Source organism: Hesperophylax consimilis, chromosome 1 (assembly GCF_061612785.1).
Source record: "Hesperophylax consimilis isolate HC1 chromosome 1, BYU_Hcon_1.0, whole genome shotgun sequence".
NCBI lineage: Eukaryota > Metazoa > Arthropoda > Insecta > Trichoptera > Limnephilidae > Hesperophylax > Hesperophylax consimilis.
The window spans coordinates 6,482,080-6,497,027 of NC_142836.1; the positions used below are offsets into that span (position 1 = coordinate 6,482,080).

The window sequence follows — 14,948 nt, forward strand, 5'->3', positions numbered from 1 at the left end:
TTGTGCAAATAAGATTGAGCGTGTCGACGGAGCTTAAGAGCGACACTAAAGAAATGTTTATATATTTTTTTATTGCAATCGCAATATCCAGCAGTGACGGTAAAAAAATCTGGTCCGGCAAAAAAAGCCGCACTTAAATTTTACGAGCTGGATCCAAGTTTTGAGGAATATTTAACATGCCCTGAATATAATATGGTAGTCAGAAAGAGGAACAAAAAAGACCTGCAGCCAGGAATCCGGTTTGTCCGGAGTGGGGAGCCCTTGAACCCGCCAGACGGCTTAACTCCTTAGTTCAGTGGGTAAAGTCTCAACCCGTCTTCAGTCCTCGCTGGACTAAGAATAATATGTACGGAGAGTTCTGTAAATCGGTTCCATTCCGGTCCTCGCCTCGGAGCAAATGACCAGTTGCTGCTAGGTATCTTTGGGTTCGGTGGCTTCGTATAGATTACCTGTAGGAGAATGTCTCCGTTGCATAGAGTCGAGTTGCGGAACGGGATGCATGCACCATATGAATACAATCCCCACAACACGAGGTCAGGATTCCATCTACCTAGTACTCAGAATACATAGGTACCTACTAGTATACGACAATTATCTTGTTGGTTCTTACCTATATTTCAGTGAATTAAAACTTTTGAAACTTAGTTTGTTATCAAAATATACACAATAACATTTGTAAAAAATGCTAACATTTAGTTTGATTAAATTAAATTTTAGAAAAAAAATCTAAATAATATTCAATCTTAATTGTTGGACTGTATTGACTGTAAAAATATATTTTAATTGTTGTTTTTTAAAGGAATAATGATATACTGAGGGACATCACTAAAAACTGGTAGCTGCGCCATAAGCACAACAAACAAATCAACGCATTCTGCTGCTGTGGCCAGAGTTTCGCAGATTGCGACCTGTAGTCTGGGAGGACATTTGACACCGCGCTACTTGGGCATTTAACCTTCCGAGCTGACCTGTTTTGGTGTTGCCACCGCCATCAAAACAAACCATTGTGTAGCGAGAAAAAAATAAAGAATAATATCGAAAGCCCGGGCAGGTGGCTGACCTAAATCTAAAGGACCAGGGACTCATGGGAAAGGAAGGGTCTGACTCTAGGATACCTTCGGCGTTGTTACGAGCTATAGTGGAAAGGTGGCAGTTGGGTGTCAGGGAACAAAGAACTTCAGCAATCGTGAGCGAAGAATAGACCTACCTGGCCAGGTGCGCTTAATGCTTTCTTTAGTAGCGACGATCATATTATTTATTACTAGCGAAATAACGTGAGAATCCTTTTGAAAAACCACGTTCTGATTTAAAGTTTTTAGATATTTAGATTAGTTAAAAGAAGGGTTGGCGAGACCTGTCAAGCGAAGAGCCAGAATCGCAACACAGATCTTAATTGCATATAAAGTGAACGTCTACTTTAAAATGAACAAACCATTAATGGTCATTCGTCAGCCGAATAGTTTGTGATTCGTGTAAGGCACCACGAGTAAATAAGTTTCTGTGTGTTTTGAATAGAAGATACATATTCGTGGGATACGATTATCTTAAGGATGCCAATGGTATTATTGTTCAATTTGTGTTTCATGGTTATTTACATAAATTGGTAAAAACCGTACGTAATATAACTTATTTTGAAATGTTTGGATGTCACAATACTTTCAACATTAGATTTCGATATGTGAAGGATTGTGCGACTCCAAGGCTAAGACGAGAACTAAAACCAAATAAACATTAATTAGCAACTTTATTACATAATATATTAAGTTGTTAGTTATACGTTATAAGTTTTGTTTCATTTCATTATACGACTCATTGTAAAGAGCTCTTTAAGAGATTTTTTCCCAAAAACGTCTCTATACCAATATCATTGTTGTGATTGTAATTATGTAATGTTGTGATTGAACAGGTACTTCTTCTTAGCTATCGTAAAGTGACATGGTAATATAGTTGCTAACCCTGTAAAAATTTCAAAGACGCCCAACAATTCAATTTGGGAGCCACCTTTGGTCTGGAGCCCCAAAATGCTTGATAAACCTACTTGATTACATGCAAAGGAGGGCGGCTCGTATGATAGACAATTTCCGTTGTTAACATACCGATTGCAAAACGCCCGTTCACAGTTTATGTTAGTTTCATGAGAACGGGTCGTTTTTTCGACTCGTTTTGTGTATGTCAGCTCGTATATGGAACAAGCTACTAACATATGTTTTTCCTACTTTATATAATCCATTATTAATAGCAGTAATAAATCTAGCCCCTATCTTAACTCGCCTCACAACGCTGCCCGACCGGGTAGTGACATAGTTCCAGTGTCTTTACACTATGTAGACAGGGGCACTTGCGAGGTGTCACGTAAAAAAATAAAAATAGGTAACGAACAATTCGAGTCCAAAAAGTACTTATGCGTTATTAGCAGCATTAGTAAAAACTTCTGAATTAGTTACGAATATGCTGGTCGTTAGAAAGGGACCAAGTGGCGATAAATCTACGTTTTTTTGTGAATAACGAACGGTAAAACAGGTCGGAGTAGTTTGGTTACTCGGCTCCTCACTGCATACAGTGAACTGTCTGAGGGTCTGGAACAGTAGGAACTTAACGACAGCGGCTGGGGGAAAAGGCCGCCGCCTGTCTCTGGCCTAATGGTTTCAACACACCTTTTGCAAACAAAACTTTTTATAAAGTCTCACTCACAAAAAGTCTCACGTTACCTTCGTCTGCTAAAAGGGCTTTTACAAATCCACGGACTACCCACAAAACTGGGATCATAAAACGTTGCACGTCGTGTTACCTCTTAAACCAAACTCTGCGAATTGAGTTAAAATATCCCACTTTTCATGGTAGGCATGGTGGGTCTTACAAAATAGCAACAGCATTTAGCAGTATGCACGGGTAGTCATGATTACTGAGCTGGATTTTGTAACAGCCTCAAAGAGAGACATTCACTTTTAGTGATAAAAACGTGGGATTGGAGCGAAAACACGAACCGCTCAGTTTACTCATAGCATCATCATAGTTAATTAAAACTGTTGCCATTGGGAAAGGCAATTATTACAGTTTGAAGCTGGCGTATTCAATGTGGACTGACTATTGTCGATTACACAACGCAGTCGTCGGCTTGTGAACTTTCATGACGTGCATCCGGAGAAGTCCAACAAATACACAACGTCCGGTGTTTATTCACCCAAGTGCATCACCAAGGAGACTCCAATACTTAGAGTACCTCGCATTACCATGAGGTAATCCCGCTAATATTTAACCCGCAATAAGGCTCTCCACGATGACTAGCAACAAATCAAATCCTTTGTCAGGACTAAAGGCAATATAACTTCACTCTGTTGTTTTTATCAGTGTTACATTATTGCAGTCTGATTGACGTTAGTGAAGCCAATGAAAAAATAACCCATACATTAACATCGAAGGATGGCTCGCAAGATCGACAGATAAGACAAAGACAAACTTGACGCAGTCCAAATATATAAATCAAACATTATTACAAGATCTAAGCTATGGTAAGACATTCCACTTTTTTACATTTTTTGTAAGAACAAAGTAATTCTAAGAAGCGATATTTCTCGAGAGATATACTCGTAAGACTAACGACCTTAAAGATTTTTTTTAATCTAAATATCCTGCCATGGGTAAGTTTATGTTTGTTTAACAACATTTATTATTTTTACAAAAGATAAGAGGTATTCCGAGAATTCATATGGTTCCCGTACGTTTGACAGCAGAGAGTATTATTATTATTAGTATTGTTGATAAATGAAGTTTTCAGTTTCACACATTGGCATGTATTTAGATAAAGAGACAGCTGGCTGGCTGACAGACAAAGAAGTCTGGCGGCACGGCACGTGGGTGAACGCACTGGTGAACTTGGTCGGCAGGCTGGCTGGAGGGCAGAGGTACCAGGATGTCGGGAGCGGGACACACAACACACAACACAAAGGTGGCTTTGCTTGCTGTACCTGGTCTCCATGGCGAGCGGGAACGGCGCGCGCTGAGTGTCGCTGGCGGCGGATACAGCTCTCCAGTACAAGACATACGGATACTCGCCAAGGAGCACTGCAGCCCCGAGCCGGCCTTCCCAGCGGCCCCCGTACACTCGGCCCCCCTGCACGCACCGAAGCCTTAGCGCCTCGTTGTACCCAATCACGTTGTCCCTAGATATATAACCAAAACTACCGGCTAGGCGGCGATCCACACAATTCCTCACCGTATTATTTGCACTGATTCGTCCATTTTGCTGTAAATCTACAGGACAACCGTTCACGATAGCACTATAATTCGCGTCAATCCTGCGAGTTCTATTCAATATTCCGGCACTCTTTTGAACGGCACCGCTATATAAAACACTAGGCAACCACACTAGGTTAAGTTCTGACGTTGATATCATAGCTAAAGGCTTAAACATAGACTAACCTTGGAAGGCCAAAACACCGCGAGCTCGGGCGGGCTCTGGCCCGCGATTGGCCGAATGCGCTTCGCGTCGAATCGGCTAACCAATGACAGGGATCGTTGCGCGCAACTACCAGTGCGCCTGCGCACACGGCCAGGGGCGCCACTGGCAGACTGGCGGCCAAATTACAAGTTTACGAACATTCTCATTCAATCGGATTTTTCGGTTTCCGAGCAGTTTGTTCAATAGCGGCGCACTCAGCCACTGCAAACCAGTGGCGTAAGAGCAACCCGATAGCATGGTATAAAATAACTATTCACGTATACTCAATTATTTGATTCATGTTTATTGGGCTGATTCATCTGCCACTGACCTGAACTAAAAAACGCCCAAAAATCGCGTGACTCCAGATTAATTCCAGGAAAAAACATTAGTAGATTAAAATGTTCATATTAATTCAATGGAAAATCCTGTGCCCCACGGAATGACGCGACAAGCTTTGTGATTCTAGCAACTAAATTCAGTCGAATAACCAGCATTCAACATTATTTAGTAACGATACACCTACTAGGCAAAAAAAGTTGCTAATGAGAGTTGTTAATGAGAAGCGAGGGCTCAAATTCTTTAAAAAGGATATTTTTTCGTAATTCAACGCCTCGGTCATACTTAATGCTGAGTTATTTTTTTAATTACAAATCGTAGTAATTATATACCTACTGTCTTCTAATGACTGTGCAACCACCAAAATGTCGTTTACGATCAGCAGTTTAGAATACAGACAATTTTGTAATTTAAGCCAAGAGGCGTAAGGATTACATACGCCTGGCGGCAACACGAAAAACCTCCGCTAGGAACATCATCCCTCCGAAAACGCCTCGGCAAGCGTACGAATACCGCTCCAAAAGATTCCGGCAGTAAGGTCGAATATACCGTGGAATTGCGCTCTTTTGAAAAACTTTACAGGAATCCGGCCAGGAGATATGAAACTTTGGGGAAAGCGCATAAGGGGTATTTTCGCGTGAAGGCTCCCAGTTTTGGGGTGTCGTATTGATCGGGCGGAGTACGGGGGAGGGTGCCGGATCTAGATAATGCGAAAACGAATGGCGATAGCAGAAATCTTACAGCTTCCTCTTTTAATTACCTCGTTTATTTCAGTCTAACGATCATCATCATTAGAAGAATGCCACCCCAAGATAAATGACTTACTTATCCACAAAACTCCATTAAGCGAGTAGGTGCCTGTGCCTAATATTAATGTTTTCATTTGCAACAAATGCTTACCATAAATCCACGAAGCTCAGTAATACAAAAACCCGCAGAACGGTACATGTAATTCAGAGTATTTTGCCTTCTCATTAGTAAGTATATCAGACGAAATTCCCAAAAGCAAAACGTGATTCTCATAAAGAGCTTTACTCCAGCCTGATACGAATGTATTTGTATTCCAAATGAATAAAATAAATTTGATAACATCCTACCAAAAACGAACCTGGCAAAAACCTATCCCAATTTCATCGTCAAATCACAAGGGAATAAAGTGAAAGTTTTTAGACAAATTCAAGCGATGTTGACATCCTATTAGCCTTTACGCGGATATTTCTTCACATTCAAAGTGAAGAACAGTATAACTTCTCAATGCGATGTGTTCTCGTCGTACTAGATTATCATTGCTTTTGACTACTTGATCTACTTCTACAAAGACATTACGAGGAAAATAAGAAGACAAGAAGCAAAAGGGAAAAACGCCATTCCATGCTTCAAAGGAAAATGCACAGTTTTGTGTGTGTCCCTTTTGACTACCAAGTTGTTCGCTGAAGCGCGGGGATACTTTTCAGAAGAGGCTCCCCTTAGGAATTTCCCGGCGCGCTGTTGCCGCGAATTTTCCTAGTGGTGGTTTTGCGGGGCAAACCACCCTCGCTCTTTAGGCACGGGGGCGGAAGAGGCGCGAGGGGGCGGAGGAACACGGAGGGTTTGCTCGGGGATTGGAGACGTTGCCAAATCTAATGTTTCATTATTTCATTACACTTTTATTACATAAAAGTTATGTTTTTTATGTTTAAAATTTGTTAGTATATATGATACCCGAACAGCAAACTATAAAAATAATATTATTCATGCACTAATGATGCACAAAATCAAAGAAAGTAACAAAAAGTAGAGAAGTAAAAAAAATGCAATTTTAAGTTTTAATCATTATATTCATTTATGTTTATATTGGTATATTAATGCATAATTCAAACCACCCCAAAAAGTATCTATAAGTCCGATGGGTGAGAGCTGAGAAAACTCGACGAAACTGGAAACTTTCTAGGAAATCTCGTATTCAAATAAAAATTAATAAAGAAGGAGGTGCAAATTGTTCAGTTTCACGAATCTCATTAACATATAAACACTTAAACACACAGAGAAAACTCACTGACACGAAATATTGTGAATTTATTAAAAATCTGATGAAATTATTGGTTTTCTTGTTAAAAATGGGACTGGAGGCCTATAACGAATGATTTGACAAATTTCATAACAAGCTATCAGTAAAGCACGAGCATGTTATGAGGAAGTCGGAACACTGTTGTCTCGTATTTTATATTAATTCGGACAAGGGCACCTGCGTGAACACGTGTTCAGACATATTCTGAATGACTAATATTTTATTGGGAAATGATCATGCGGTCACATTTTTAACAATATCTTTTTCTCCGTGCACAACAACTGTCGTAAGCATAAGGCTTTAGAGACATATAAATATCGACAGTAAATTATTGGTAATACACTTCAAGCCACATTTTTGGAAGTGTTACTTTTGTGGTTTCATATAAAAGTACAACATGGTAAAGTAATTTAATCAAAACTAAATTAACGCGTACATTTTTGAGGTTATTTCAAGAAAACCGTATATAAAATTACTGAACCCTCAATCTTTCATAATTTTATCATTGAATTGGAATATTTTACACCAAAATTAAAAATAAATAAATAAACACTATCACAGTATAAACTTCAAGATTTTTTAAATTAGGACCGGTTATTTAACAGAATTTGAACAATTCAACAAATTTCATAGTTAATACCAAGTTCTGAGAAGGTCCTATTCAAGTTTTGTTATTATCCAAGTAGATACTGTGAAGCAACCGGTCCATTATAAAATAATAACAAAACTTGAATTTTACAATAAACATAAAAAGTGTTTCAACTATTCAATGATAAAAAAATATGTATCTGTAGTTACTAAAATTGACATAATAAAGGGGGTGACAGATCACACTATAAGGTCGAAGCGTATTATCTAACTCCATATTACACGTCTAACAATCCCATACAGACCTGTCACACCTAAAAATATTATGTGTTATAAGTGTGGGCGTGGCGACGATGTGCGCTGTAATCTGCTAGCCAGGCTATAATTGAAAATTATATAATATTATACTACCTACGGCAGGAGAAGGGGTCAGAACAATTTACGGAGCGCCGAAATTACGCGGCTCTCAAAGTGACATATCCCATACAAAGAAATGATATTCCGCGGTAGTTCCCCGATTGATCTGACCGCCTCTCCTGATGAAGATTATAGCGTAGTGTGTCACCCCAAAGTATAATACGTACGAGTATATGCCACGCCTAAATTAAGAGTGCATGAAATATAGCGTAATGTGTCTGACTTAAAGAGGAATCATTGAAGTAAGTAGAATTTAGATAGGTACCAACCATCATTAATCATCACTGAAAAAACCGAGCTCTTTTATATGACTGCTGAAAAGGATAATGACCTTTACCCAGAATGCATTTTCGATTGATGCTTCAAAGTGGATTCATCAGCCGAGTGTATGTGTTTCCACCCCTGGTTTGTTATCCGATGTTTAATTCATGTATTAACTAACCCTGCCGTACTGTGCACACACGCACACGCGCACATTGCATAATATGTACACTGATTACTGCAAGCGAGTGCAATGAAATAGAGAAACAAACATAACAGTAGTCATATTCCAGCTATCTAAGCATTTACTATATCCCATTCGAATAATCTTATTGCGATGATGGGATATTACGAGCAAAACGTGATTGAAATAATATTGCGCGAGTAAATTATTATTATTTTAACAGTAAAATTACAATTTGAGGTTTTACTCACTAAGTTATAAAAAAAAAAAAACAACAAAAATAAAATTGAATTCTGAGCCACTGAACAATTTGAACATGTTAACTTTTCATAGTGTTCGAAAGTCTAATGACTCAGAGACGTATGTGTGGTAAAACCCGTGTATGATCGTGTGAGAAATATGGAGATATGTATAGAATTCAATGCGGATGTAATTGTAATGAGTAAGATTAAGAAAATGACGCTTAGATAGTTTGGGCAAGCAGCGAAAATTTCAACTCATCACTTCGGGAAATCACATTCGTAAAAAAAAAAAGGAAACAGAACTAACTTTAAAAGCGTCGGAAGCAGATTTTACAAAAAAATGCTAATATTTAAATTGTCCAAACATTTTATTCCATTAAAACTTAATTAAATTCATTATAAATTTTTTCCCCGAATTTTTACGGGGGACGTTACAGGCTCTCGTTTATAGGTAGAAGGTACAAACAAAACAACGCATGAATACGTTGCCCCAAAAGCAAAATGGCACTTGTGAAAAAATAGACAATTTAGAACAATGTACTGTAATTTTTTGTAGAGTAAAGATAATGTGCGTAAGCTATTTTTAAACAATCTATTTGAATTTTGATTTTATTTTCTTGATTGAATGAATAAATGAATTAATGAAATGGAATCTTGGAAGTGAAAATTAACCCACTTCCTGACATCAGATCGAGATGAAACTCGGCAGATACACTCGTTGTCGATGACAGTGATGACATTCAATCAACTCATGCACACATACGCATTTTTCAAATATTGGTTTACATTGGGTATATTTAAAAATTTAGAGCAGTTAATGGACAAAATAAATGTCGGTACTATACAATTCGGATTTAGCGTAAGTGTTAGCGGTGCTTCCCTGAGGAGGAAGGTTCAATCCTCAGTCCAAACAAAATAAAAAACTCTTTGAATTTACCACTAATTAGACATAGATTGAAAATAAACGTACATAGTAAAAAAAGGCTTTGTTTCTAATGGGTTGATTTTAATACCGAAATAAAATTAGACGACGATAAATTACTATGAAATCTGTTTGATCTTCGTCCCGTTAGCCAGATGGTTAGATTTGGAATGTTGGCTTTTTTGTATGAATAATGTGTTAATAAATATTTCAGAAGATCAGCAAAGCTAAAACAATATTTGAAATCGACAGGATTATATAAACATGATCTCGGCCTCTGGCAGGGAGTAAGGTCAAGATAAACGAAGGGTGGGGGAAGGGAGGTAAGGGTACAAAGGAGAAGTCTAGGAACACTGCTGAAACTTTCAGAAATGATTGTACCCTCGTCAAACATAGTGCGGTGGCACTTTGGAGAATTCCTCAAAGTCCGTTCGCAGTTCCCATAGCAGCGCTTTATAAAATTTCAGGCTTGGCATCGAAACTTCCGCGCGCGAACGTCGACCGTATGCAAATTAAAATGGGGAAATAATTTATGACCGCGCCATATGAAAAAAATATGCCAGGAATTATTTGCTGCCTCGTACTTAGTTTCGCTTCACGGTAAAATCGATAGGCACATTCGTATTCCCCGCCGAACACCCGTTTCAAATAAAAATGTATACGTATTAAAAATAATTGAAAGGGAAAACGGGGAGTGAGGGTTGCAGGAAATATTTTAATTGAAAAATATTCAGTGCTGCATTTTATGAAAAGTGAAAAAAAGCATTTTAAAAGGTTCGCATCATTGATTAACATTCGGTACGATGTTTTGAATACATAGTCAACTGCAACAAACAAACAAACCAGACGGAATATTTTTTATCACAGGCTGACTTGATTCTTTCAGGGTGTAACAATTTTTTCGTTAGTAATTTGTATAGCTTTACTTTATTTAAAATATCTTACATTAAATATACAGAGATACCACGGGTGTAACGTGATATTTGTAAATGATTAAACTCAATTAAAAAAAGTGGATAAAAAGACCTCAGTTCATGCATGGCATATATACTAGATACTCAAAATTTGATGGGTACCGTTTATTGCATAACCAACACCTCTGCCATGTGGTTTTGTGGTATGCATGGGCACAAAAGGCAGCGAAATTGTACCGATACAAATATATATTTTTTTTGTTTTCCTTTATTCATAAAATTTTAAATGATTACAATTATTTTGTTGTCTACAACCACCATGCTAGGCTGATGCCCGTATTATGGTAGCCATAATTCTTTAGTTTACAATATTAAGATGTACAGAAATAAGAGAGAGAGAAAAAAAGAGATGAAAAAAGGAAAACATATGAATAGAATGAAATAAAAGAGCAGTTCATGTAATTTAATGACACGGGAGATTCTTTGAAATAGTTCCTTTCCTTTACCAATAGCCAATTCTGAATATTTTTTATAAAAAGATGATCAGTTTCCGATTTTCTGGTATCTATATTGAGTGAATTGAATATCTTGGGAGCAATATAATAGAATTGTCGCTGGACAAATGCTGTTTTTGTTGGACGAATTACACAGTTTAGGTGTGACGAGTAACGGGTGTGAATATTTTGTTGTTTTTTTTAAAATATTTTTTCCCATATGTATATAAGAATAGTCTTAATGTATAATTGACGAATATCTAGGATTTAATTTTTTTTGAAAAGTGGCTTTGACGGGTGTGACGGGTGACATTTGAATATTATACTTAGAAATAGGTTTTCAGTTAAAATCATGTTCAATTCATTATCATTTGTAAATTGACTCGCGAATGTAACTCATAGATGATACGGGTTTTACATGAATACGTAAAATGTATTTGACCATTATCATAGACAATTTTGATAGGAAATGCACAAGAGTTGTGGGTAGGTGTGGTGGTATTATCATAGACAATTTTGATAGGAAATGCACAAGAGTGGTGGGTAGGTGTGGTGGTATTATCATAGACAATTTTGATAGGAAATGCACAAGAGTGGTGGGTAGGTGTGGTGGTATTATCATAGACAATTTTGATAGGAAATGCACAAGAGTGGTGGGTAGGTGTGGTGGTATTATCATAGACAATTTTGATAGGAAATGCACAAGAGTGGTGGGTAGGTGTGGTGGTATTATCATAGACAATTTTGATAGGAAATGCACAAGTGTGGTGGAGCCAAAGCGGGACACAGTGATCAATTTACCATGAGTCATAGTGAAGTATGCTCTTACAAAATGTTGACACCACTTAACCTTTACTGACTCGAATTTGCTACAGAGTCCTCACAGTCACATCAACAACAGACAGAAGTTGTCATATCGTCATCATAATATAAGTAATATGAAGCAATTGTAATAGAATTTAATTACTGACAATCCTATGGAGAATAAATATCAGTGACAACATAATAACATCGTACGGGAAAACATAATATGGGTACAATAAATGGGATAAAAATAATATGAGGTAAACATAGTATGAGTACACCATAAAATTAGGTTTTCGTATGAAGATTTTCAGGAAATCCATGCGGCCTAGCTGAAATTTCCTGAAAATTTTCACAAAATAAATCGAATTTTCGAAAAAAAATCGTTTTGGACTAAACATCAATAATGTAGAATTTTTCACTCTATCACACCCAATAGTCACGAGCCGCCACTACGTTATGATTGTGGCTGATAAGCCAACACTGGTACTTTGTAATACATATTCAGTCAGTAGAATGTTATTGTTGCCAACTTTAAACGTACTGCCCAGCTGTAATTAGTTTTTAGTTTGAATAACTGTAGTGTTTATTTTTGTAATGTTTTTAAGGTTATACATATTAAATATTAAGTACCTACACATTTTTTAATTTTTTAAATATTTTATTAATTGAAAAGCGGCAAATGAATTACCTAGTGAGATGAACGGCTCATGATTTTATCGTAATTTAATAATAATATAATCTAAGGTTTTTATTGCTTACGGTTTAAAAGAAAATAAATGAAATATTAACAAAATAAATTAATGGGTCGAAATTGTGAAGAAAATTGTCACTTTCATTTCAATTTCACCACTTTCCATGACTTTATATAACTTTTTAAAGATGTGATGAATTATCATTTTGATGATTTATCCGGTCACCGGCGAAAACATATCATTAATACTACAATGAATTCTGAAACATCGTATCGTTGTAATTGGCATTGGCTAAAAAATATGTCTTAATTTTATTATCACCTTAATGTTATGATAATGTTAAAAAAACACCATAAGGAAATCAGTCGTTTCATAAGGAAGTGACCCGTATCATTTAATATGAATTGAATTTGCTTAGTTTCCGCCATACATGTTATTACGTACATGGGAGATTGAACAAAGCGGTATTTTTTACGAGCGTACGTAAAAACACAACACGACAATATTGGGAATTTGTGTGGACATTTTTCCACCTGAATTGAAATATTTTTTACTGAGAGTTGGCAGGGTTGAAAAAATACACACATTCTTAGAAACCATCAAATCAGCAAAAATCGGATAGAAATACATCATAATATTATACAATTTTAACGACATTGAAGACTTGCGAGAACAAGGGTTAGATCCTTGCTTCTGTGGCCAAAGTTTAAAACCAATAAAATTTAATAAATTAAAATGTTGTAGTGACTAATTTTTGGGGTACTATGCCGTGTTGGGCTACATCCATCTTTAGCCAACTTTTCGGACAGCATTACAGTGCCCATCATCAGGGCAGATGATGAGTAGACTGTGTGGAAGGAGGTAAATTTATTTTCTAAGCGATTTCCGGTGAGACCAAAATAATATTAGTAACCAGATCTGAATAGTCAGATAAAATCCAACTTTCTCCATTCACTACGTCCATTACAACATCTCCTGATACAAATGAGGGTGCCATAACTGACATACAATTATACATATTCCATCGAAAGGGTACATACCATAAGTAGTGAGTACAAACATAGATTCAAAGGAATATATTTAAAGTTTCGGAAAGCTTTAATGACAAAGCTAAAAGGTATCTGGTCAGCTTTCGAAGCGGATGTCCTTCCTCGCACACAAAGAGGCGGCGGGCGGGGATCGATTGTGAAACCAACCCCACTCTTCGAGTCGCCAACCACCAAATTAACGCCGAAAAGGATATTGAGTCTTGTCACTGGACACGGTCACCAGGTTGATAGTTTAATTCGGAAATTCGATACGACTTTACTGTCACACACGTCAAGTTGCAGTCGGCATCCGGGGATCAAATTGAAATCGACGATTTTATGGTTTCGCTTGGTTTGTATTTTCAGTTAAAAAAGACAGTGAGTGTGACAACCGCCGTTTCTATTTTTCCAACACAGGTAAAGTTCGCCGAGTCAGAAATTGCTCGAACACGAGTGAATGATAGTTTAGTGCAGATTAACAGAATTACTATAATTTAGTTGTTGAGAGCATTACACATCATTGAATGGTATCTTTTGAGTCATTCCTCAGGCATGAACGCAGTGTGAATGTTCACGGTTTATTATAAAATTAATCCATGATTTCCCACGGTCGAAAGGCAGCGGCTTTGCTCAGCTATTGATTGATATCTTTTGGGTCAGTGAGACAATCTGATGAACGGCCAGCTTAAAGCGAATTGCATGCTGGAAGACAGAAAGCGAAAAACTCGTGGTATAAATACTGGAAAAGTTCTAGCAACATCGAAACTAGGAAATACATAGAACACATATTATACTCAAACAAGGAGCAAGGTCGACGCAATAAATATAAGCAATCGTAAGATTATAATGATGTTAGAGAATACAACAATGATGTCACATGATTTATACAGTATGTCGCATAATTTTTATGATTATAATCGCTATAAGTAGACAATATATAAATTACCAACGTATTTTTATGTATGTAGTTCAGGACACATCGTAAATTAATTATGGTGGATTTTGAAACAATGTATTATCCCCCAATATGAAAAGGAAAATCGTCGTGCATCGATTTATATTGCGAGAAATGAACAATTCATTTGTTTCGAAGAAGTTGATTTTTGTTTGCTGAGGAATCGTTCGAACTCGAATACCACTAATATGGATATAGTATAGACACGGGATAGCTTTATAGAATGCTATAAGGGAATGAATTACACTGAAAACACCCATTTATTAATGAACGGTAGGCAATAATTAAATGCAAGGTGCCATGGCTTGTGGGAATAAGGATACAACGGTTGCACGTATTATTGCGGTGGTGCTGTGGTGCGGTGGTGCTATGGTGCGGTGGTGCGGTGATATGGTGTGACAGTGAAAGGATACTCGGGCCGGGGTTAACGGTCTCAGGGCTCAGCCCCTACAGCGTCCATCACACTGGGAGCGGTCATCGCCCGCCCAAGGTAAACCTGTCCAGGAACAAAGCCACCCGTGGAAACAGCCCCACGGCCCGAGGCGAACCAGCTACAGACTACACACTGCACGGACCAACACACAGCCAACCAACCGATCAACCGATCAACGGACCAACCG

General features: G+C 37.5%; 1 protein-coding gene across 8 annotated transcripts in view; it reads right to left on the reverse strand.

The window, feature by feature from the left end:
• The window catches only part of gus (splA/ryanodine receptor domain and SOCS box containing gustavus), a 254,306-nt gene that overhangs the window by 50,716 nt on the left and 188,642 nt on the right, over nt 1-14,948 (reverse strand). Inside the window, exon 1 of one of the 8 annotated variants that reach the window (XM_089642708.1) lies at nt 4,214-4,447. The exons of 5 other annotated variants lie outside the window; for them this stretch is intronic. In XM_089642708.1, coding sequence (XP_089498834.1) covers nt 4,214-4,239 — 26 coding nt within the window. In that variant the 5' untranslated portion in view covers nt 4,240-4,447. Of the gene's footprint in view, nt 1-3,965; nt 4,448-14,948 lie in introns of those variants that run through there. 2 more of the 8 variants (XM_089643085.1, XM_089642540.1) reach the window with 2 other exon arrangements.